Source organism: Lissotriton helveticus, chromosome 5_1 (genome assembly GCF_964261635.1).
Source record: "Lissotriton helveticus chromosome 5_1, aLisHel1.1, whole genome shotgun sequence".
NCBI classification, from domain to species: Eukaryota; Metazoa; Chordata; class Amphibia; order Caudata; family Salamandridae; genus Lissotriton; species Lissotriton helveticus.
The window spans coordinates 2,127,645,101-2,127,671,583 of NC_136065.1; the positions used below are offsets into that span (position 1 = coordinate 2,127,645,101).

Consider the following 26,483-nt stretch of genomic DNA (forward strand, 5'->3'; position numbering starts at 1 on the left):
AAGGGATTTCAGTTGTAATGAAAATAATAATGAGTTACAAACCATTTGATGATGTTTCACCATCTGAGCAAGACTTTCACCTTTCTAAAGCTTGAATATTGTTAAGAACTGCTGACAGTGAATTACACCCAAGCAAAACTTCTATTACACCTGCGTGATTACCATAGCAGGGCAGGAGAACCCGAATAACGCAGGCGGGCAGAATGCCAGCGCCTCTTTTCGAGCACTTTTGTTATTGCCAGTAGAGGTGGCCGTACACAAAAGTGGGGTGGGGGGATGGACAGATAGGGGGAATATATATATTTTTTAAACATACCTTTCCATTCGCTACCCCTGCCGCTGCCTCCGACGCCCGCCTCGCTGCTCTCCCAGCAATCTCTGGGAATGGAGGCTCCCTACCCAATCCAGACGCTGCTCTGTTATGAGAGCAGCGTGAGGATTGGTCTGAGCGGTCTGCTCTGCCGCTCAGACCCTCCCTTAGAGCCTGCGGCTTTTCTCCAACCCGTCTATGAACGCAGCTGTGCTGGAGAATTAGAAATGCGCATGTCTGTTGGGTCAGCCGGGGACGGCCGGCCAAACATACACGCGCACTTTTAAGTGCCCAGGGCTCCTCCCGGCCGCGCCCGCAATACACGCATGCGTAAGGAGGTCACTGAAAAATAATATGATGTTTTATTATGATTTTATTTTTCTGTGATTGACGAGTGGGGCGTCTCTAAAAGGTTAAACTTGCCAAGTGTCCAGGGTGGCACCGAACTCCCTGTGCAGTGCTTTTATGTATTCGTTCTATTTGCGCTAGACATATCTTTTGTTGAAATAGTGTGTTCTTCTGATGGCTCAAGTGAGGAAGGTTTTGCCTCTTCCCTTAGCAGCACCCCTACCCCCCCCTGCCCCGCCCCCACCGCACACTCCCACCCTCCAATCAAACCATCTTTTCTGATGCCAGAAATAGTTCAGATGAGGCGCGCTCAGGCAGTCCTACAGTCTTGTTAGCACCCCCACATTTTGGCGGGATAAATGGCCTGATTTTAGGGAGTAAAAGGGCGAGTACTCGTGTTATCAGGGGCCCAGCATGCACGCAGACAACAAACACTTATACATGTAAAGAAATGTGTCTCAGCGAAAAGAAATGCTTATGATCAAAAACACGTAAATATATAAACGCATATGGAATGAGCATGAAAACATGTTTGAATAAAAATGAATATGCGTGAATAAAAATAAAAGCATGAATACAAATGCAAAATCATATGAAATAGCTGTATATGAAAATGTTTATTCCTAAAAATAAATATACAAAAGCATATGGAATGTGCATGAATTCAAAAAATGTGTTTGAATAAAAAATAAATATGTGTAAATAAATGAAGCACACAAAAGTTGATGGGAGGAATGCTTGCAACTTGTCTGACCACTGGCAATCGCTTGGGGTAGCATCCTATGGTTCGCTTACCCACCATACCACCTTGTTGGGACCCAGCTTTATGCAAATCAGTGGTGACCCTGCTCCAATAGGAATAGTCCATCCAGAATTTCCATGCCAGGTCCTCACCAAACTGGAACACAGTCAACCTAGGACCAGTTTCGACCTGATAAGGCCACATCAACCGAGTGCAGCTTGGTTTCAGTGACACAGTGGGTACGGAACCCACCAATGGGCATTCCCATGCCACTTAGGGTGGTACAGGAAACCCTCAAAGGTGATGGGAGGAATGCTTGCAATTTGTCTAATCACTTGGGGTGGCATACCATCCCAACACATGTACCGCCCTAAGTGGCATGGGTATGCCCTCAAGTGACCCCCGTGTTCACTGTGTCACTAGAACCAAGTGTTCCAGTCAGGGAGGACCTGGCCTGGCAGTTCCGGCTGGACGGTTCCCATGAGGCACAGGGTCAAGACTGATTTGCATATGGCTGGGTCCAAGCAGGAATGGCATGGTGAGCAAAAGAAGGATGGGTTGGAATGCTACCTGGAGCTATTGCCAGTGGTCAGACTTATTGCAAGCAGCCTCTCATCACCTCTTGTGTGTTTCATGAATAAAAATAAGCACATGAATACAAATATATATGCAAAATCATGTGAAATGTGTGTGAATACAAATAAATTTGTTTAACAAAAATGTAATGTTTATGAATGAAACCTATAGATGCACAGATGACCATGTTGCGTGGGTAGTAAAAGAGATCACTCCTAGCTTCTGACCCACTCCTCTTTCTCTCCCCAGCGGATGAACTGCGGGTACATCCTTTGCACTGTCCTCCTGTCCGTGGCCATCCTGCTCGCCATCGCCGTGACTGGCGCCATCCTCTTCATGAACCACTACCACGCGCCGGTGACGGACTCTCCACCAGTCATCAGCACCAACCCCGACGACCCCGCAGCCCTGGTGACCATCGACAAGGGCGACAACTCACACATACGGATCTATATCGACCCGAACTGCCCCGAGCAATCCAGCGGCTTCGCACGCCTTGAAGGCCTGCTGTCCTCAGCGCTGCGGGCACTGGCGGACCAGGAGTCCGAGCAGCGGGCATCCCGTGGGCAGGCAGGGGCACAACTGCTGGCCATTGGATCTGATGTGGGCAAGGTGCTTGGACTAGCTGCCCAGCTGAAGGCTGATGGAGAGGTGCTGCGTCGAGGGCACAGCGCCCTGGCACAGGAGCTGGGCACCCTGCAGAGCGAGCAGGGGCGGCTGATACAGGTAACACACCGCAGCACTTCATCGTCACCTTCCGACTGGCATGGTTAGTTAAGGATAAGTAAGGTTATGGGTGATGGACTGGGTCAGGTTAGGGGTGATGGGCCAGGTTAGGTTAAGTTAGGTTAGGTTAGGCAATGGGTGATGGGCTAGGTTAGGTTAGCTTAGGTTGGGCTATGGGTGATGGGCTAGGTTAGGTTAGGCCAGAGGTCTGCAAACTTTTTGATGCCGTGACCCCCTTGTCAAACTTTTTTAGGCACAAGGACCCCCTTCTGACAACAAGTTCTAGAATCTGGTACTCCTCATCATCGACAACTATTGACAACGATTAACACCCCATATTCCCAGAGCAAATACTTTAGATGGTGGGGAAATAATATTAAAGAGTGTTTAGCAAACCAAAGGTCAGTGAGCGTGGGGGTGTAGTCAAAGGTGGAGGAGTGTGGCTCAATGGTTAGAGCGGCAGACCCTGATGCAGAGTTCTGGCCCGGGACCAGGGTTCGATTCCGGCCTTGGCGGGGTCTCAGGCTCAATTTCCTCAGACCTGTTAATTATCACCTCGGTGCCTATTCTAATCACGGGCCCCACGCTGCAACTCTGGGCAATAGCTTGCTTAGCCTCCACACCGGCCCCAACAGCGCTAAGGATGCCTGGCTTCACCCTGGGGGTGCCCAGGAGTGGACACTTCACAGGGAAAGCCAGGAAGGGTTCCACAGCGGTATGAGTATCAGCGCCAGGAAGCCGAATAGGCGACACCGCAAGGTGACCGTCTGGTGACCGTCTGGTGACAGTGCGCTCTATAAGTACCATGACATTTACATTTACAGTCAAAGTTGTAGCTAAAAACAAAGGGCTTCATTTACGAGGAATTGGCATAGGGCAGTGTCGCAAGTCTTCGTGCTGCCCCTATGGCAAAGTGAAAAGGCAGGAACAATGTTAATACAAATATTTTTTTTTTAAAGAAAAGGCAGGAATGCCCCGTATTGATGGAACAGTCCTATCCCCCGGATGCCGTGAATGTCCTGCAGTTGCAGAGGCGTGCACAGAGCCTGCCCGCGGCCGCGCGCTCTGTGTCCCCGGGGCAACGTAGGGACCCATGGTGTCCACATGATGGACGGTGATGCGCACGCGAGGCTGGAGCCTACGCCCCCTCCTGGGCTCCGAGGGGCAGTGAACCTGTCCCCGCCTCAATTAGCAGAAGGGCCTCTCGGATTACGTGTCTGCTGCGGGGATGAGTGCGGGTCACGGGTTCAAGTCCCGCAGGGCCCCGCTGAGCCTCCCGAGGTCGATACACATACAGCTCTCTGGGGTAATAAACGCCTCTTTATCAGCACTTTGAGGCTTGAACACAGCTCTCTGGGGCAATAAACGCCTCTTTATCAGCACTTTGAGCCTTGAATACAGCTCTCTGGGGCAATAAACGCCTCTTTATCAGCATTTTGAGCCTTGAATACAGCTCTCTGGGGCAATAAACGCCTCTTTATCAGCACTTTGAGGCTTGCTGAGCTGGCGAGGCGTGAAGGGCGCTTATTTGAGCAATAAATCACGACTTCTGTCGCTGCTGGCAACAGTGTTTGTGTGACTTAATGTTTCACACCTTGCACTGAGGCAAAAAATCTGGGGATCTGGGTGGACCCCTCCCTCTCTTACGACGGTCACATCCGTCGTTTAGTGGGGAAATGTTTTGGAGTCTTAAAAACTCTACGTAAAACATTGGATCTTCTCCCTCTGGAGGCCAGGCAGACGATGATACATGCTCTTATTACATCCCGTCTTGACTACGGGAATGTACTCTATCTGGGAGTTTCAGTCAAGAACCTGGGAAGGTTACAAGTGCTGCAGAATGCGACAGCTCGGCTGGTTCTGATGCTGCCCAGAAGAGCGGCGTCGAAGCCAGCCCTTGAGTTTCCGCACTGGCTCCCTGTCAAAAAAAGAGTGTTGTTTAAGTCACTACTCACGTGTCATCGTATCCTTCAAAATGTGGCCCGGCATATCTGGGGAATTTGGTCACCAAATATGTACCAGGAAGGACCCTTAGATCCTGTGGGACCGGGCAGCTGGTAATTCCTAAGATAAAGAAGGCGAGAATGGGTGGTCGCTCTTTTTGTTTTCTAGCAGCACAAAACTGGAACAAACTTCCTCTATCTCTTAGGCTGGAAAGGTCGGAACCTAACTTTAGGAAACTACTTACAACTTATCTGTTCACTGCCTAGTTTTTTGCTTTCTGCTGGCGTATTGCTCCACTGGTCGTCCTCTCACCCAGCGCGGGGACACGCCGAGATGGCTCAACCGATCCGTCTCCTACTTAGCGGCCAAAACCTGGAATTCTCTCCCCACCCACCTCCGCCTTACACAGAACCACCTCTCCTTCAGAAAACAACTTAAAACTTGGATTTTCGATAAGTAAAGTCCCCCCCTCCCACAAGCGCCTTGAGACCCTCTGGGTGAGTAGTGCGCTATACAATTTTTTTTAACTTGAACTTGAACCAGGCGCTTTATAAATTTCCTTTATATATATGAGGGAGAGGTCCTCGCAGGATGATCGCCCCCAGGAGGCAGGGCGGGGAGGTGCAGGGCAGGGGTCCCAGGCCCGAGAGTCTAATGGCAACACCTGCCCCAGCATTACTCGAGTATCGTGCTCTCCAAACACGATAGCTTACTCATCTTCCCTTCTCAGCCGTATTATAGAATTGTGTCCTACCGACAAGGTAGCATACTTCTCTTCCCTCTACCCACACCATATGTTACTTTTCATCTCTTCCCTCCCAGCCATTCTTCATTATTGTGTTCTACCCACACCATAAGTTACTTGTCTTCTCCCCCAGACATACTCTGGTATTGTGTTCTACCCACAACATATGTTACTTCTCTTCTCTTCTCTCCCAGTCATACTCTAGTATTGTGTCCTACCTGCATCATATGTTACTTTTCTTTTCTTTCTTCCCAGCCATACTCTAGTATTGTGTCCTACCCGCACCATATCTCAATTTTCTTCTCTCCCCAGCCATACTCTAGTATTATTGTGTCCTACCTGCACCATATGTTACTTTTTCTCTCTTTCTTCCCAGCCATACTCCAGTATTGTGTCCTACCCGCACCATATGTTACTTTTCTTCTCTCCCCAGCCATGCTCTGGTATTGTGTTCTACCCACAACATATGTTACTTTTCTTCTCTTTCCTCCCAGTCATACTCTGGTATTGTGTTCTACCCACAACATATGTTACCTTTCTTCTCTTCCCTCCCAGCCATTCTCCAGTATTGTGTCCTACCCACACCATATGTTACTTTTCTTCTCTCCCCAGCCATACTCTGGTATTGTGTTCTACCCTCAACATATGTTACTTTTCTTCTCTTCCCTCCCAGTCATACTCAGGTATTGTGTTCTACCCCCAACACATGTTACCTTTCTTCTCTTCCCTCCCAGCCATACTCCAGTATTGTGTCCTACCTGCATCATATGTTACTTTTCTTCTCTTCCCTCCCAGTCATACTCTGGTATTGTGTTCTACCCACAACATATGTTACCTTTCTTCTCTTCCCTCCCAGCCATACTCCAGTATTGTGTCCTACCCGCACCATATGTTACTTTTCTTCTCTCCCCAGCCATGCTCTGGTATTGTGTTCTACCCACAACATATGTTACTTTTCTTCTCTTTCCTCCCAGTCATACTCTGGTATTGTGTTCTACCCACAACATATGTTACCTTTCTTCTCTTCCCTCCCAGCCATTCTCCAGTATTGTGTCCTACCCACACCATATGTTACTTTTCTTCTCTCCCCAGCCATACTCTGGTATTGTGTTCTACCCACAACATATGTTACTTCTCTTCTCTTCCCTCCCAGCCATACTCCAGTATTGTGTCCTACCTGCATCATATGTTACTTTTCTTCTCTTCCCTCCCAGCCATACTCCAGTATTGTGTCCTACCCGCACCATATGTTACTTTTCTTCTCTCCCCAGCCATGCTCTGGTATTGTGTTCTACCCACAACATATGTTACTTTTCTTCTCTTCCCTCCGAGTCATACTCTGGTATTGTGTTCTACCCACAACATATGTTACTTTTCTTCTCTTCCCTCCCAGCCATACTCTAGTATTATTGTGTCCTACTTGCACCATATGTTCCTTTCTTCTCTTTTTTCCCAGCCATACTCCAGTATTGTGTCCTACCCGCACCATATGTTACTTTTCTTCTCTCCCCAGCCATGCTCTGGTATTGTGTTCTACCCACAACATATGTTACCTTTCTTCTCATCCCTCCCAGCCATTCTCCAGTATTGTGTTCTACCCACACCATATGTTACTTTTCTTCTCATCCCTCCCAGCCATACTTTAGTATTGTGTCCTACCCACACCATAAGTTACTTTTCTTCTCCCCCAGACATACTCTGGTATTGTCTTCCACCCACAAAATATGTTACTTCTCTTCTCTTCCCTCCCAGCCATACTCCAGTATTGTGTCCTACCTGCATCATATGTTACTTTTCTTCTCTTCCCTCCCAGCCATACTCCAGTATTGTGTCCTACCCGCACCATATGTTACTTTTCTTCTCTCCCCAGCCATGCTCTGGTATTGTGTTCTACCCACAACATATGTTACTTTTCTTCTCTTCCCTCCGAGTCATACTCTGGTATTGTGTTCTACCCACAACATATGTTACTTTTCTTCTCTTCCCTCCCAGCCATACTCTAGTATTATTGTGTCCTACTTGCACCATATGTTCCTTTCTTCTCATTTTTCCCAGCCATACTCCAGTATTGTGTCCTACCCGCACCATATGTTACTTTTCTTCTCTCCCCAGCCATGCTCTGGTATTGTGTTCTACCCACAACATATGTTACCTTTCTTCTCATCCCTCCCAGCCATTCTCCAGTATTGTGTTCTACCCACACCATATGTTACTTTTCTTCTCATCCCTCCCAGCCATACTTTAGTATTGTGTCCTACCCACACCATATGTTACTTTTCTTCTCTCCCCAGCCATACTCTGGTATTGTGTTCTACCCTCAACATATGTTACTTTTCTTCTCTTCCCTCCCAGTCATACTCAGGTATTGTGTTCTACCCACAACACATGTTACTTTTCTTCTCTTCCCTCCCAGCCATACTCCAGTATTGTGTCCTACCTGCATCATATGTTACTTTTCTTCTCTTCCCTCCCAGCCATACTCCAGTATTGTGTCCTACCCGCACCATATGTTACTTTTCTTCTCTCCCCAGCCATGCTCTGGTATTGTGTTCTACCCACAACATATGTTACTTTTCTTCTCTTCCCTCCGAGTCATACTCTGGTATTGTGTTCTACCCACAACATATGTTACTTTTCTTCTCTTCCCTCCCAGCCATACTCTAGTATTATTGTGTCCTACTTGCACCATATGTTCCTTTCTTCTCTTTTTTCCCAGCCATACTCCAGTATTGTGTCCTACCCGCACCATATGTTACTTTTCTTCTCTCCCCAGCCATGCTCTGGTATTGTGTTCTACCCACAACATATGTTACCTTTCTTCTCATCCCTCCCAGCCATTCTCCAGTATTGTGTTCTACCCACACCATATGTTACTTTTCTTCTCATTCCTCCCAGCCATACTTTAGTATTGTGTCCTACCCACACCATAAGTTACTTTTCTTCTCCCCCAGACATACTCTGGTATTGTCTTCCACCCACAAAATATGTTACTTTTCTTCTCTTCCCTCCCAGCCATTCTCCAGTATTGTGTCCTACCCACACCATATGTTACTTTTCTTCTCTCCCCAGCCATACTCTGGTATTGTGTTCTACCCACAACATATGTTACTTTTCTTCTCTTCCCTCCCAGTCATACTCTGGTATTGTGTTCTACCCACAACATATGTTACCTTTCTTCTCTTCCCTCCCAGTCATACTCTGGTATTGTGTTCTACCCACACCATATGTTACTTTTCTTCTCTCCCCAGCCATACTCTGGTATTGTGTTCTACCCACAACATATGTTACTTTTCTTCTCTTCCCTCCCAGTCATACTCTGGTATTGTGTTCTACCCACAACATATGTTACTTCTCTTCTCTTCCCTCCCAGCCATACTCCAGTATTGTGTCCTACCTGCATCATATGTTACTTTTCTTTTCTTTCTTCCCAGCCATACTCTAGTATTGTGTCCTACCCGCACCATATCTCAATTTTCCTCTCTCCCCAGCCATACTCTAGTATTATTGTGTTCTACCCACAACATATGGTACTTTTCTTCTCTTCCCTCCCAGTCATACTCTGGTATTGTGTTCTACCCACAACATATGTTACTTTTCTTCTCTTCCCTCCTAGCCATACTCCAGTATTGTGTCCTACCTGCACCATATGTTCCTTTTCTTCTCTTTCTTCCCAGCCATACTCTAGTATTGTGTCCTACCTGCACCATATCTCAATTTTCTTCTCTCCCCAGCCATACTCTAGTATTATTGTGTCCTACCCGCACCATATGTTACTTTTCTTCTCTCCCCAGCCATGCTCTGGTATTGTGTTCTACCCACAACATATGTTACTTTTCTTCTCTTTCCTCCCAGTCATACTCTGGTATTGTGTTCTACCCACAACATATGTTACCTTTCTTCTCTTCCCTCCCAGCCATTCTCCAGTATTGTGTCCTACCCACACCATATGTTACTTTTCTTCTCTCCCCAGCCATACTCTGGTATTGTGTTCTACCCTCAACATATGTTACCTTTCTTCTCTTCCCTCCCAGTCATACTCTGGTATTGTGTTCTACCCTCAACATATGTTACTTTTCTTCTCTTCCCTCCCTGTCATACTCAGGTATTGTGTTCTACCCACAACACATGTTACTTTTCTTCTCTTCCCTCCCAGCCATACTCCAGTATTGTGTCCTACCCACACCATATGTTACTTTTCTTCTCCCCCCAGCCATACTCTAGTATTGTGTCCTACCCACACCATATGTTACTTTTCTTCTCTCCCCAGCCATACTCTAGTATTATTGTGTCCTACCTGCACCATGTGTTCCTTTTCTTCTCTTTCTTCCCAGCCATACTCCAGTATTGTGTTCTACCCACAACATATGTTACTTTTCTTCTATTCCCTCCCAGTCATACTCTGGTATTGTGTTCTACCCACAACATATGTTACTTTTCTTCTCTTCCCTCCCAGCCATACTCTGGTATTGTGTTCTACCCACAACATATGTTACCTTTCTTCTCTTCCCTCCCAGTCATACTCTGGTATTGTGTTCTACCCTCAACATATGTTACTTTTCTTCTCTTCCCTCCCTGTCATACTCAGGTATTGTGTTCTACCCACAACACATGTTACTTTTCTTCTCTTCCCTCCCAGCCATACTCCAGTATTGTGTCCTACCCACACCATATGTTACTTTTCTTCTCCCCCCAGCCATACTCTAGTATTGTGTCCTACCCACACCATATGTTACTTTTCTTCTCTCCCCAGCCATACTCTAGTATTATTGTGTCCTACCTGCACCATGTGTTCCTTTTCTTCTCTTTCTTCCCAGCCATACTCCAGTATTGTGTTCTACCCACAACATATGTTACTTTTCTTCTATTCCCTCCCAGTCATACTCTGGTATTGTGTTCTACCCACAACATATGTTACTTTTCTTCTCTTCCCTCCCAGCCATACTCTGGTATTGTGTTCTACCCACAACATATGTTACCTTTCTTCTCTTCCCTCCCAGTCATACTCTGGTATTGTGTTCTACCCACAACATATGTTACCTTTCTTCTCTTCCCTCCCAGTCATACTCTGGTATTGTGTTCTACCCACAACATATGTTACTTTTCTTCTCTTCCCTCCCAGTCATACTCTGGTATTGTGTTCTACCCATAACATATGTTACCTTTCTTCTCTTCCCTCCCAGTCATACTCGGGTATTGTGTTCTACCCACAACATATGTTACCTTTCTTCTCTTCCCTCCCAGTCATACTCTGGTATTGTGTTCTACCCACAACATATGTTACCTTTCTTCTCTTCCCTCCCAGCCATTCTCCAGTATTGTGTCCTACCCACACCATATGTTACTTTTCTTCTCTCCCCAGCCATACTCTGGTATTGTGTTCTACCCTCAACATATGTTACCTTTCTTCTCTTCCCTCCCAGTCATACTCTGGTATTGTGTTCTACCCTCAACATATGTTACTTTTCTTCTCTTCCCTCCCTGTCATACTCAGGTATTGTGTTCTACCCACAACACATGTTACTTTTCTTCTCTTCCCTCCCAGCCATACTCCAGTATTGTGTCCTACCCACACCATATGTTACTTTTCTTCTCCCCCCAGCCATACTCTAGTATTGTGTCCTACCCACACCATATGTTACTTTTCTTCTCTCCCCAGCCATACTCTAGTATTATTGTGTCCTACCTGCACCATGTGTTCCTTTTCTTCTCTTTCTTCCCAGCCATACTCCAGTATTGTGTTCTACCCACAACATATGTTACTTTTCTTCTATTCCCTCCCAGTCATACTCTGGTATTGTGTTCTACCCACAACATATGTTACTTGTCTTCTCTTCCCTCCCAGCCATACTCTGGTATTGTGTTCTACCCACAACATATGTTACCTTTCTTCTCTTCCCTCCCAGTCATACTCTGGTATTGTGTTCTACCCATAACATATGTTACCTTTCTTCTCTTCCCTCCCAGTCATACTCGGGTATTGTGTTCTACCCACAACATATGTTACCTTTCTTCTCTTCCCTCCCAGTCATACTCTGGTATTGTGTTCTACCCACAACATATGTTACCTTTCTTCTCTTCCCTTCCAGTCATACTCTGGTATTGTGTTCTACCCACAACATATGTTTCCTTTCTTCTCTTCCCTCCCAGTCATACTCTGGTATTGTGTTCTACCCACAACATATGTTACCTTTCTTCTCTTCCCTCCCAGTCATACTCTGGTATTGTGTTCTACCCACAACATATGTTACCTTTCTTCTCTTCCCTCCCAGTCATACTCTGGTATTGTGTTCTACCCACAACAGATGTTACCTTTCTTCTCTTCCCTCCCAGTCATACTCTGGTATTGTGTTCTACCCACAACATATGTTACCTTTCTTCTCTTCCCTCCCAGTCATACTCTGGTATTGTGTTCTACCCACAACATATGTTACCTTTCTTCTCTTCCCTCCCAGTCATACTCTGGTATTGTGTTCTACCCACAACATATGTTACCTTTCTTCTCTTCCCTCCCAGTCATACTCTGGTATTGTGTTCTACCCACAACATATGTTACCTTTCTTCTCTTCCCTCCCAGTCATACTCTGGTATTGTGTCCTACCCGCATCATATGTTACTTTTCTTCTCTTCCCTCCCAGTCATACTCTGGTATTGTGTTCAACCCACAACATATGTTCCTTTTCTTCTCTTCCCTCCCAGTCATACTCTGGTATTGTGTTCTACCCACAACATATGTTACCTTTCTTCTCTTCCCTCCCAGTCATACTCTGGTATTGTGTTCTACCCACAACATATGTTACCTTTCTTCTCTTCCCTCCCAGTCATACTCTGGTATTGTGTTCTACCCACAACATATGTTACCTTTCTTCTCTTCCCTCCCAGTCATACTCTGGTATTGTGTTCTACCCACAACATATGTTACCTTTCTTCTCTTCCCTCCCAGTCATACTCTGGTATTGTGTTCTACCCATAACATATGTTACCTTTCTTCTCTTCCCTCCCAGTCATACGCTGGTATTGTGTTCTACCCACAACATATGTTACCTTTCTTCTCTTCCCTCCCAGTCATACTCTGGTATTGTGTCCTACCCGCATCATATGTTACCTTTCTTCTCTTCCCTCCCAGTCATACTCTGGTATTGTGTTCTACCCACAACATATGTTACCTTTCTTCTCTTCCCTCCCAGTCATACTCTGGTATTGTGTTCTACCCACAACATATGTTACCTTTCTTCTCTTCCCTCCCAGTCATACTCTGGTATTGTGTTCTACCCACAACATATGTTACCTTTCTTCTCTTCCCTCCCAGTCATACTCTGGTATTGTGTCCTACCCGCATCATATGTTACTTTTCTTCTCTTCCCTCCCAGTCATACTCTGGTATTGTGTTCAACCCACAACATATGTTCCTTTTCTTCTCTTCCCTCCCAGTCATACTCTGGTATTGTGTTCTACCCACAACATATGTTACCTTTCTTCTCTTCCCTCCCAGTCATACTCTGGTATTGTGTTCTACCCACAACATATGTTACCTTTCTTCTCTTCCCTCCTAGTCATACTCTGGTATTGTGTTCTACCCACAACATATGTTACCTTTCTTCTCTTCCCTCCCAGTCATACTCTGGTATTGTGTTCTACCCACAACATATGTTACCTTTCTTCTCTTCCCTCCCAGTCATACTCTGGTATTGTGTTCTACCCACAACATATGTTACCTTTCTTCTCTTCCCTCCCAGTCATACTCTGGTATTGTGTCCTACCCGCATCATATGTTACTTTTCTTCTCTTCCCTCCCAGTCATACTCTGGTATTGTGTTCTACCCACAACATATGTTACTTTTCTTCTCTTCCCTCCGAGTCATACTCTGGTATTGTGTTCTACCCACAACATATGTTACTTTTCTTCTCTTCCCTCCCAGCCATACTCTAGTATTATTGTGTCCTACTTGCACCATATGTTCCTTTCTTCTCATTTTTCCCAGCCATACTCCAGTATTGTGTCCTACCCGCACCATATGTTACTTTTCTTCTCTCCCCAGCCATGCTCTGGTATTGTGTTCTACCCACAACATATGTTACCTTTCTTCTCATCCCTCCCAGCCATTCTCCAGTATTGTGTTCTACCCACACCATATGTTACTTTTCTTCTCATCCCTCCCAGCCATACTTTAGTATTGTGTCCTACCCACACCATATGTTACTTTTCTTCTCTCCCCAGCCATACTCTGGTATTGTGTTCTACCCTCAACATATGTTACTTTTCTTCTCTTCCCTCCCAGTCATACTCAGGTATTGTGTTCTACCCACAACACATGTTACTTTTCTTCTCTTCCCTCCCAGCCATACTCCAGTATTGTGTCCTACCTGCATCATATGTTACTTTTCTTCTCTTCCCTCCCAGCCATACTCCAGTATTGTGTCCTACCCGCACCATATGTTACTTTTCTTCTCTCCCCAGCCATGCTCTGGTATTGTGTTCTACCCACAACATATGTTACTTTTCTTCTCTTCCCTCCGAGTCATACTCTGGTATTGTGTTCTACCCACAACATATGTTACTTTTCTTCTCTTCCCTCCCAGCCATACTCTAGTATTATTGTGTCCTACTTGCACCATATGTTCCTTTCTTCTCTTTTTTCCCAGCCATACTCCAGTATTGTGTCCTACCCGCACCATATGTTACTTTTCTTCTCTCCCCAGCCATGCTCTGGTATTGTGTTCTACCCACAACATATGTTACCTTTCTTCTCATCCCTCCCAGCCATTCTCCAGTATTGTGTTCTACCCACACCATATGTTACTTTTCTTCTCATCCCTCCCAGCCATACTTTAGTATTGTGTCCTACCCACACCATAAGTTACTTTTCTTCTCCCCCAGACATACTCTGGTATTGTCTTCCACCCACAAAATATGTTACTTTTCTTCTCTTCCCTCCCAGCCATTCTCCAGTATTGTGTCCTACCCACACCATATGTTACTTTTCTTCTCTCCCCAGCCATACTCTGGTATTGTGTTCTACCCTCAACATATGTTACTTTTCTTCTCTTCCCTCCCAGTCATACTCAGGTATTGTGTTCTACCCACAACACATGTTACTTTTCTTCTCTTCCCTCCCAGCCATACTCCAGTATTGTGTCCTACCTGCATCATATGTTACTTTTCTTCTCTCCCCAGCCATGCTCTGGTATTGTGTTCTACCCACAACATATGTTACTTTTCTTCTCTTCCCTCCGAGTCATACTCTGGTATTGTGTTCTACCCACAACATATGTTACTTTTCTTCTCTTTCCTCCCAGCCATACTCTAGTATTATTGTGTCCTACTTGCACCATATGTTCCTTTCTTCTCTTTTTTCCCAGCCATACTCCAGTATTGTGTCCTACCTGCACCATATGTTACTTTTCTTCTCTCCCCAGCCATGCTCTGGTATTGTGTTCTACCCACAACATATGTTACCTTTCTTCTCATCCCTCCCAGCCATTCTCCAGTATTGTGTTCTACCCACACCATATGTTACTTTTCTTCTCATCCCTCCCAGCCATACTTTAGTATTGTGTCCTACCCACACCATAAGTTACTTTTCTTCTCCCCCAGACATACTCTGGTATTGTCTTCCACCCACAAAATATGTTACTTTTCTTCTCTTCCCTCCCAGCCATTCTCCAGTATTGTGTCCTACCCACACCATATGTTACTTTTCTTCTCTCCCCAGCCATACTCTGGTATTGTGTTCTACCCACAACATATGTTACTTTTCTTCTCTTCCCTCCCAGTCATACTCTGGTATTGTGTTCTACCCACAACATATGTTACCTTTCTTCTCTTCCCTCCCAGTCATACTCTGGTATTGTGTTCTACCCACACCATATGTTACTTTTCTTCTCTCCCCAGCCATACTCTGGTATTGTGTTCTACCCACAACATATGTTACTTTTCTTCTCTTCCCTCCCAGTCATACTCTGGTATTGTGTTCTACCCACAACATATGTTACTTCTCTTTTCTTCCCTCCCAGCCATACTCCAGTATTGTGTCCTACCTGCATCATATGTTACTTTTCTTTTCTTTCTTCCCAGCCATACTCTAGTATTGTGTCCTACCCGCACCATATCTCAATTTTCCTCTCTCCCCAGCCATACTCTAGTATTATCGTGTTCTACCCACAACATATGGTACTTTTCTTCTCTTCCCTCCCAGTCATACTCTGGTATTGTGTTCTACCCACAACATATGTTACTTTTCTTCTCTTCCCTCCTAGCCATACTCCAGTATTGTGTCCTACCTGCACCATATGTTCCTTTTCTTCTCTTTCTTCCCAGCCATACTCTAGTATTGTGTCCTACCTGCACCATATCTGAATTTTCTTCTCTCCCCAGCCATACTCTAGTATTATTGTGTCCTACCCGCACCATATGTTACTTTTCTTCTCTCCCCAGCCATGCTCTGGTATTGTGTTCTACCCACAACATATGTTACTTTTCTTCTCTTTCCTCCCAGTCATACTCTGGTATTGTGTTCTACCCACAACATATGTTACCTTTCTTCTCTTCCCTCCCAGCCATTCTCCAGTATTGTGTCCTACCCACACCATATGTTACTTTTCTTCTCTCCCCAGCCATACTCTGGTATTGTGTTCTACCCTCAACATATGTTACCTTTCTTCTCTTCCCTCCCAGTCATACTCTGGTATTGTGTTCTACCCTCAACATATGTTACTTTTCTTCTCTTCCCTCCCTGTCATACTCAGGTATTGTGTTCTACCCACAACACATGTTACTTTACTTCTCTTCCCTCCCAGCCATACTCCAGTATTGTGTCCTACCCACACCATATGTTACTTTTCTTCTCCCCCCAGCCATACGCTAGTATTGTGTCCTACCCACACCATATGTTACTTTTCTTCTCTCCCCAGCCATACTCTAGTATTATTGTGTCCTACCTGCACCATGTGTTCCTTTTCTTCTCTTTCTTCCCAGCCATACTCCAGTATTGTGTTCTACCCACAACATATGTTACTTTTCTTCTATTCCCTCCCAGTCATACTCTGGTATTGTGTTCTACCCACAACATATGTTACTTTTCTTCTCTTCCCTCCCAGCCATACTCTGGTATTGTGTTCTACCCACAACATATGTTACCTTTCTTCTCTTCCCTCCCAGTCATACTCTGGTATTGTGTTCTACCCACAACATATGTTACCTTTCTTCTCTTCCCTCCCAGTCATACTCTGGTATTGTGTTCTACCCACAACATATGTTACTTTTCTTCTCTTCCCTCCCAGTCATACTCTGGTATTGTGTTCTACCCATAACATATGTTACCTTTCTTCTCTTCCCTCCCAGTCATACTCGGGTATTGTGTTCTACCCACAACATATGTTACCTTTCTTCTCTTCCCTCCCAGTCATACTCTGGTATTGTGTTCTACCCACAACATATGTTACCTTTCTTCTCTTCCCTCCCAGCCATTCTCCAGTATTGTGTCCTACCCACACCATATGTTACTTTTCTTCTCTCCCCAGCCATACTCTGGTATTGTGTTCTACCCTCAACATATGTTACCTTTCTTCTCTTCCCTCCCAGTCATACTCTGGTATTGTGTTCTACCCTCAACATATGTTACTTTTCTTCTCTTCCCTCCCTGTCATACTCAGGTATTGTGTTCTACCCACAACACATGTTACTTTTCTTCTCTTCCCTCCCAGCCATACTCCAGTATTGTGTCCTACCCACACCATATGTTACTTTTCTTCTCCCCCCAGCCATACTCTAGTATTGTGTCCTACCCACACCATATGTTACTTTTCTTCTCTCCCCAGTCATACTCTAGTATTATTGTGTCCTACCTGCACCATGTGTTCCTTTTCTTCTCTTTCTTCCCAGCCATACTCCAGTATTGTGTTCTACCCACAACATATGTTACTTTTCTTCTATTCCCTCCCAGTCATACTCTGGTATTGTGTTCTACCCACAACATATGTTACTTTTCTTCTCTTCCCTCCCAGCCATACTCTGGTATTGTGTTCTACCCACAACATATGTTACCTTTCTTCTCTTCCCTCCCAGTCATACTCTGGTATTGTGTTCTACCCACAACATATGTTACCTTTCTTCTCTTCCCTCCCAGTCATACTCTGGTATTGTGTTCTACCCACAACATATGTTACTTTTCTTCTCTTCCCTCCCAGTCATACTCTGGTATTGTGTTCTACCCATAACATATGTTACCTTTCTTCTCTTCCCTCCCAGTCATACTCGGGTATTGTGTTCTACCCACAACATATGTTACCTTTCTTCTCTTCCCTCCCAGTCATACTCTGGTATTGTGTTCTACCCACAACATATGTTACCTTTCTTCTCTTCCCTCCCAGTCATACTCTGGTATTGTGTTCTACCCACAACATATGTTACCTTTCTTCTCTTCCCTCCCAGTCATACTCTGGTATTGTGTTCTACCCACAACATATGTTACCTTTCTTCTCTTCCCTCCCAGTCATACTCTGGTATTGTGTTCTACCCACAACATATGTTACCTTTCTTCTCTTCCCTCCCAGTCATACTCTGGTATTGTGTTCTACCCACAACATATGTTACCTTTCTTCTCTTCCCTCCCAGTCATACTCTGGTATTGTGTTCTACCCACAACATATGTTACCTTTCTTCTCTTCCCTCCCAGTCATACTCTGGTATTGTGTTCTACCCACAACATATGTTACCTTTCTTCTCTTCCCTCCCAGTCATACTCTGGTATTGTGTTCTACCCACAACATATGTTACCTTTCTTCTCTTCCCTCCCAGTCATACTCTGGTATTGTGTTCTACCCACAACATATGTTACCTTTCTTCTCTTCCCTCCCAGTCATACTCTGGTATTGTGTCCTACCCGCATCATATGTTACTTTTCTTCTCTTCCCTCCCAGTCATACTCTGGTATTGTGTTCAACCCACAACATATGTTCCTTTTCTTCTCTTCCCTCCCAGTCATACTCTGGTATTGTGTTCTACCCACAACATATGTTACCTTTCTTCTCTTCCCTCCCAGTCATACTCTGGTATTGTGTTCTACCCACAACATATGTTACCTTTCTTCTCTTCCCTCCCAGTCATACGCTGGTATTGTGTTCTACCCACAACATATGTTACCTTTCTTCTCTTCCCTCCCAGTCATACTCTGGTATTGTGTTCTACCCACAACATATGTTACCTTTCTTCTCTTCCCTCCCAGTCATACTCTGGTATTGTGTTCTACCCATAACATATGTTACCTTTCTTCTCTTCCCTCCCAGTCATACGCTGGTATTGTGTTCTACCCACAACATATGTTACCTTTCTTCTCTTCCCTCCCAGTCATACTCTGGTATTGTGTCCTACCCGCATCATATGTTACCTTTCTTCTCTTCCCTCCCAGTCATACTCTGGTATTGTGTTCTACCCACAACATATGTTACCTTTCTTCTCTTCCCTCCCAGTCATACTCTGGTATTGTGTTCTACCCACAACATATGTTACCTTTCTTCTCTTCCCTCCCAGTCATACTCTGGTATTGTGTTCTACCCACAACATATGTTACCTTTCTTCTCTTCCCTCCCAGTCATACTCTGGTATTGTGTCCTACCCGCATCATATGTTACTTTTCTTCTCTTCCCTCCCAGTCATACTCTGGTATTGTGTTCAACCCACAACATATGTTCCTTTTCTTCTCTTCCCTCCCAGTCATACTCTGGTATTGTGTTCTACCCACAACATATGTTACCTTTCTTCTCTTCCCTCCCAGTCATACTCTGGTATTGTGTTCTACCCACAACACATGTTACCTTTCTTCTCTTCCCTCCTAGTCATACTCTGGTATTGTGTTCTACCCACAACATATGTTACCTTTCTTCTCTTCCCTCCCAGTCATACTCTGGTATTGTGTTCTACCCACAACATATGTTACCTTTCTTCTCTTCCCTCCCAGTCATACTCTGGTATTGTGTTCTACCCACAACATATGTTACCTTTCTTCTCTTCCCTCCCAGTCATACTCTGGTATTGTGTCCTACCCGCATCATATGTTACTTTTCTTCTCTTCCCTCCCAGTCATACTCTGGTATTGTGTTCAACCCACAACATATGTTCCTTTTCTTCTCTTCCCTCCCAGTCATACTCTGGTATTGTGTTCTACCCACAACATATGTTCCTTTTCTTCTCTTCCCTCCCAGTCATACTCTGGTATTGTGTTCTACCCACAACATATGTTACCTTTCTTCTCTTCCCTCCCAGTCATACTCTGGTATTGTGTTCTACCCACAACATATGTTACCTTTCTTCTCTTCCCTCCCAGTCATACTCTGGTATTGTGTTCTACCCACAACATATGTTACCTTTCTTCTCTTCCCTCCCAGTCATACTCTGGTATTGTGTTCTACCCACAACATATGTTACCTTTCTTCTCTTCCCTCCCAGTCATACTCTGGTATTGTGTTCTACCCACAACATATGTTACCTTTCTTCTCTTCCCTCCCAGTCATACTCTGGTATTGTGTTCTACCCACAACATATGTTACCTTTCTTCTCTTCCCTCCCAGTCATACTCTGGTATTGTGTCCTACCCGCATCATATGTTACCTTTCTTCTCTTCCCTCCCAGTCATACTCTGGTATTGTGTTCTACCCACAACATATGTTACCTTTCTTCTCTTCCCTCCCAGTCATACTCTGGTATTGTGTTCTACCAACAACATATGTTACCTTTCTTCTCTTCCCTCCCAGTCATACTCTGGTATTGTGTCCTACCCGCATCATATGTTACTTTTCTTCTCTTCCCTCCCAGTCATACTCTGGTATTGTGTTCTACCCACAACATATGTTACTTTTCTTCTCTTCCCTCCCAGTCATACTCTGGTATTGTGTTCTACCCACAACATATGTTACTTTTCTTCTCTTCCCTCCCAGTCATACTCAGGTATTGTGTCCTACCCGCATCATATGTTACTTTTCTTCTCTTCCCTCCCAGTCATACTCTGGTATTGTGTTCTACCCACAACATATGTTACTTTTCTTCTCTTCCCTCCCAGTCATACTCTGGTATTGTGTTCTACCCACAACATATGTTACCTTTCTTCTCTTCCCTCCCAGTCATACTCTGGTATTGTGTTCTACCCACAACATATGTTACCTTTCTTCTCTTCCCTCCCAGTCATACTCTGGTATTGTGTCCTACCCGCATCATATGTTACTTTTCTTCTCTTCCCTCCCAGTCATACTCTGGTATTGTGTTCTACCCACAACATATGTTACTTTTCTTCTCTTCCCTCCCAGTCATACTCTGGTATTGTGTCCTACCCGCATCATATGTTACTTTTTTTCTCTTCCCTCCCAGTCATACTCTGGTATTGTGTTCTACCCACACCATATGTTACTTTTCTTCTCTTCCCTCCCAGTCATACTCTGGTATTGTGTTCTACCCACAACATATGTTACTTTTCTTCTCTTCCCTCCCAGTCATACTCTGGTATTGTGTTCTACCCACAACATATGTTGCTTTTCTTCTCTTCCCTCCCAGTCATACTCTGGTATTGTGTTCTACACACAACATATGTTGCTTTTCTTCTCTTCCCTCCCAGTCATACTCAGGTATTGTGTCCTACCCGCATCATATGTTACTTTTCTTCTCTTCCCTCCCAGTCATACTCTGGTATTGTGTTCTACCCACAACATATGTTACTTTTCTTCTCTTCCCTCCCAGTCATACTCTGGTATTGTGTTCTACCCACAACATATGTTACCTTTCTTCTCTTCCCTCCCAGTCATACTCTGGTATTGTGTTCTACCCACAACATATGTTACCTTTCTTCTCTTCCCTCCCAGTCATACTCTGGTATTGTGTCCTACCCGCATCATATGTTACTTTTCTTCTCTTCCCTCCCAGTCATACTCTGGTATTGTGTTCTACCCACAACATATGTTACTTTTCTTCTCTTCCCTCCCAGTCATACTCTGGTATTGTGTCCTACCCGCATCATATGTTACTTTTCTTCTCTTCCCTCCCAGTCATACTCTGGTATTGTGTTCTACCCACAACATATGTTACTTTTCTTCTCTTCCCTCCCAGTCATACTCTGGTATTGTGTTCTGCCCACAACATATGTTACCTTTCTTCTCTTCCCTCCCAGTCATACTCTGGTATTGTGTCCTACCCGCATCATATGTTACTTTTCTTCTCTTCCCTCCCAGTCATACTCTGGTATTGTGTTCTACCCACAACATATGTTACTTTTCTTCTCTTCCCTCCCAGTCATACTCAGGTATTATGTTCTACCCGCATCATATGTTACCTTTCCTTTCTCCCCAGCTATTACTCTAGTATTGTGCTCTTCCTACACCAATGTGTTACTTTTCTCCTCTTCATATTCCTTCCCTTCCTCGCGCTTGTATTAAAATACAAGTTATTTTCACATAAAATGTTTATAAACTGATAACCTTGCAGCAAAGGTGAGTGCTAGGCTCTCCGCTTCCTCCACGCGCAGTGTATTCGTTCTATTTATATGAATATTTATTGTCAGAAGTCTGTTGTGTTTGTGTATCGCGGATTCATTGGTAGAGCTCGCCCGGCCGAGTCTCCCCCCTCAGTGGGGGGTGCCGTTTGGCCGGAAGAACCTGGCTTTTGGCCTTCCTCGATAATCTGTTTTTTAAATTTGTTTTTATGAACACTTTCAATCGTAAAACAAAGAGTGTGAGTCAGCAACATGATGCCTGCAGCTCTGGCGGGGTCCCATCCAGCACAAGGGCTTTCATTGGGCAGTAGGTCTGGGGGCCCAGTCCAGGCCCCCTGGTCCTCGAAGGGGCCCACATATTCAGGGCGCCAGGAGCAGACCCCCCACCACCCCCACACACACAACCTCCAAATAGACCCAGGAGAGGACAGCCATATGCGGCGCCTAGGATTCCCCCCTCAGAGCCCCCCTGGATGGACCCCTGAGGGGTGTCCGGCGTGAGGTCATGATAAACCCTCCACATACCCCACACCTGGTCAGATGCTCGTGGTCAACCCCAACTTCATAAACAAGCTTCTCTGCCCCCACACTGAGATCCACTCCAGCACTCCACTGGGCTCTTGTTGGCAAAGCATGCGACCCCCACCCCTGTGCAGTTATGGCCAGGTACTATCTAGACCCCCTCTTCTCCTGTCAAAATCAAGATAACATGAGAAGATTTTGGATTAGGGGATCGTAAGCCCCCGGCCGTATTTATTTACATAAAAATTATTTAAAGCAAAATTAATATACAATATTCACACAATACGCAGAAAACCATTACATTCCATTGATTACATTGATAGGTGCAGATGTCAGATGGCTAACCTTAACATATCTCTAATACGAGGTGTTTCTATCCGAATCTAAACATACGATCATCAATAATCATAATAACATTTTATTCTTCGTCTATTCTGCGTATCCCTATTGTGAGCCTACCGCAAGGTCGATAACTGGCACCAGATCCTTATCCAATTATGCCCGCACTCCAACTGGAGTGCTCATGCGTAGGGGGCCCGTTCACTATGAGGGGTACTTTTCCCCCCAGGTCTCCCCCGTATGCCCTTATGCCCGCCCTCGAACCGGAGTGCTCATGCATAGAGGGCCCGTTCCCCGTGAGGGTATTACCCCCCCAGGTCACCCCCGTACGTCCTGTAGATTATCTCCATAATGGGGCCCTTACAGTTATGCGCCGTTTATTTGCGCCATTGTGCACATGCGGGGTGTCCAAGCAGCCTACTGGAAAGCGTGACTCCCCCTCCCCTGCACCCATCCAGCCAACCGGCTGTAACTGCGCCAGGAGTTCTAGGAGAGACCACTTGTCCCTCCCCCTCGGGTGACCCCATTCAAGAATGGCGCCGCCCTCTAAGGACCTTCAATTTACTGCTCACCAATCATGACCTTACCGCCACAGGCCAGCGTAGTTGACCAACTATCTGGCCCACCCAAAAAACTCCCAGAAAGGTCATGACCTGTCCCTACACCTAACTAACTAGGTCAGAAGATTCTCCCTGAAGATGTTATTCCTTACTTTGGACAACTGGACGCTGCCTTTTTAAGAAGGACCACTCCCCCCAGATGCCCCATGGGCTATAGTCTGCAGGTGTAAAACCCTAGCTAGCCTCCCCAGTTTGTTAATCATTTTTTTAATAGCTCAATGCCCTCCCAGGTTCACTTCCCCTCCATTGGAAGCTCTGCAGTCTCTGTGCCGAGCTGTACCCCGGGCATATGCGTGTCGACCCACCACCTTCATTGGTACAAAAGGGGGTGGTGATGGACGGAGCATCTGAACCAAACACTCACACCCAGTCAAAAGATCTGGGTTTAATCCATCACCGTTCTTTAGCCCACTCTGCCACCCCAGTTCAGACATGGCTATATGCAAATCAGTCTAACCCTGTGCTTCATGGGAACAGTCCAGCCCGAACTGCCAAGCCATGCCTTCCCTGGACCGGAAACAAGCTTTTGTACCGCTTTGTTTGGCATCATCATTGACAAAGGACTCACGATGCAGCCTTAAGTCAGTAAACTTACAGCCACATGTTTTACTGTCTTGAGATGGCTGCGCAAGATTATTTGGATGCTCCCGTAAGACACCAAGAAGTCCGTAGTCAATGCCTTAATCACCTCAAGGCTTGACTATGGCAACGTTCTGTACCTTGGGACAACCCAAGCTGTTCTGAACCAACTTCAGCGGGTACAATATGCTGCGGCCCGTCTTCTACGCAAATGCCATAGAAGAGAACGCATGACAGGACATTTGAAAGCGCTGCATTGGTTGAAAGTTGAGAGCAGAATAAAATTTAAAAGGCTCTGCTTCATGCATAGGATTAAATTTGGATCTGCCCCGAATTACCTTAAAAATCTGGTGCATATCTATCTACCTACCCGTAACCTTAGATCCTCTTCCCAAGGCCTTTTTAATGTGCCTTAAGTCCGGCTAACTAGAATGGGAGGTAGATCGTTCTCATATCTAGGTCCCAAGTACTGGAATTCACTCCCTTTGGCAATCCGTACTGAAGCCAATTTTGTCACTTTTCGTAGATCCTTGAAAACCTGGCTGTTTGACCAGTAAGCCACGGCCTGTCTCACTCTAGTCATTATGTCCCTCTGCACTACTTTTTCTATCAGCGCCGGGAAACCCTGTTGGGTAGCTGTAGCGCTTAACAATTTAAATAAATAAATAAAATAAATACATTTGTTCGCCATAAGTTGGCAGGGTATGCTCAGACGTGAGTCCCTTTCTCACTTTGCCACTGGATTCAAGCAAGCCGGACTGAAGACGGCTGAAATGCCAGAAACCGGTCCTCGGTAGCTTGTTTCCGGTCCAGGAAAGGCATGGTTTGGCAGTTCGGGCTGGATTGTTCCCATGAGGCACAGGGTCAGACTGATTTGCATATGGCCATGTCTGAACTGGGGTGGCAGAGTGGGCTAAAGAATGGTGATGGATCAAACCCAGATCTGTTGACTGGGTGTGAGTGTTTGATTGGTTCAGATGCTCCGTCCATCACCACCCCCTTTTGTACCGCTTTGTTCGCCATAAGTTGGCAGGGTATGCTCAGACGTGAGTCCCTTGCTCACTTTGCCACTGGATTCAAGCAAGCCGGGCTGAAGACGGCTGAAATGCCAGAAACCGGTTCTCAGTAGCTTGTTTCCGGTCCAGGGAAGGCATGGCTTGGCAGTTCGGGCTGGACTGTTCCCATGAGGCACAGGGTCAGACTGATTTGCATATGGCCATGTCTGAACTGGGGTGGCAGAGTGGGCTAAAGAACGGTGATGGATCAAACCCAGATCTGTTGACTGGGTGTGAGTGTTTGATTGGTTCAGATGCTCCGTCCATCACCACCCCCTTTTGTACCGCTTTGTTCGCCATAAGTTGGCAGGGTATGCTCAGACGTGAGTCCCCTGCTCACTTTGCCACTGGATTCAAGCAAGCCGGGCTGAAGACGGCTGAAATGCCAGAAACCGGTCCTCAGTAGCTTGTTTCCGGTCCAGGGAAGGCATGGCTTGGCAGTTCGGGCTGGACTGTTCCCATGAGGCACAGGGTCAGACTGATTTGCATATGGCCATGTCTGAACTGGGGTGGCAGAGTGGGCTAAAGAACGGTGATGGATCACACCCAGATCTGTTGACTGGGTGTGAGTGTTTGATTGGTTCAGATGCTCCGTCCATCACCACCCCCTTTTGTACCGCCTTGTTCACCATAAGTTGGCAGGGTATGCTCAGACGTGAGTCCCTTGCTCACTTTGCCACTGATTCAAGCAAGCCGGGCTGAAGACGGCTGAAATGCCAGAAACCAGTCCTCGGTAGCTTGTTTCCGGTCCAGGGAAGGCATGGCTTGGCAGTTCGGGCTGGACTGTTCCCATGAGGCACAGGGTCAGACTGATTTGCATATAGCCATGTCTGAACTGGGGTGGCAGAGTGGGCTAAAGAACGGCGATGGATCAAACCCAGATCTGTTGACTGGGTGTGAGTGTTTGATTGGTTCAGATGCTCCGTCCATCACCACCCTCTTTTGCACCCCCTTCATTGAGTAGTACTACTATCAGCCCCCCTTTCTACCCAGGCGTACCCAGTCATCCCCCCCCCCCCAAGTGTAGAACAATAATGCTAGGGCTGGCTGAATCGGACAAAATTGGCACACTGTCTTGGAGCCCCTAAATGGCCTTGATTGACAGCATCATAATGTGCCCGATAAACACGTTGCACAGACCATGATACTCATTGCTGGTGTAACTGCACCATTGCAAGGCCACCCTGGTAGTGCCCCACAGGCCCCAACATCTCCCATAAGCATACATGGAATCCGTGAACCACCGACACCTGACCACTATGATCTGGGATAGGTTTTGTGTAAGCTTCTGCCCCTACTATGGAGCATCCCAACAATGCACAGTGTCCGCTGTGATGGCACCTGCGAGCACAGGTGCCTTAATGGCAGAATCCTGTTTAACGACAAGCAGTGTTGAGGTGTTGCATCTGCCCGTTACCCCTGAATTTGGTCAAGCCGGAACTGCCTACACCTGTAAGGCAGAGTACTGCTAAAATTACCCCTGCTGACGAAAATAGATGGTTGACACA

General features: G+C 45.8%; 1 protein-coding gene across 1 annotated transcript in view; it reads left to right on the top strand.

Annotated features, from left to right (window-relative positions):
• FIBCD1 (fibrinogen C domain containing 1) overlaps positions 1-26,483 on the top strand; it is a 979,992-nt gene that overhangs the window by 302,775 nt on the left and 650,734 nt on the right. Inside the window, exon 2 of the mRNA XM_078646209.1 lies at positions 2,226-2,702. Coding sequence (XP_078502335.1) covers positions 2,226-2,702 — 477 coding nt within the window. The remainder of the gene's footprint in view (positions 1-2,225; positions 2,703-26,483) is intronic.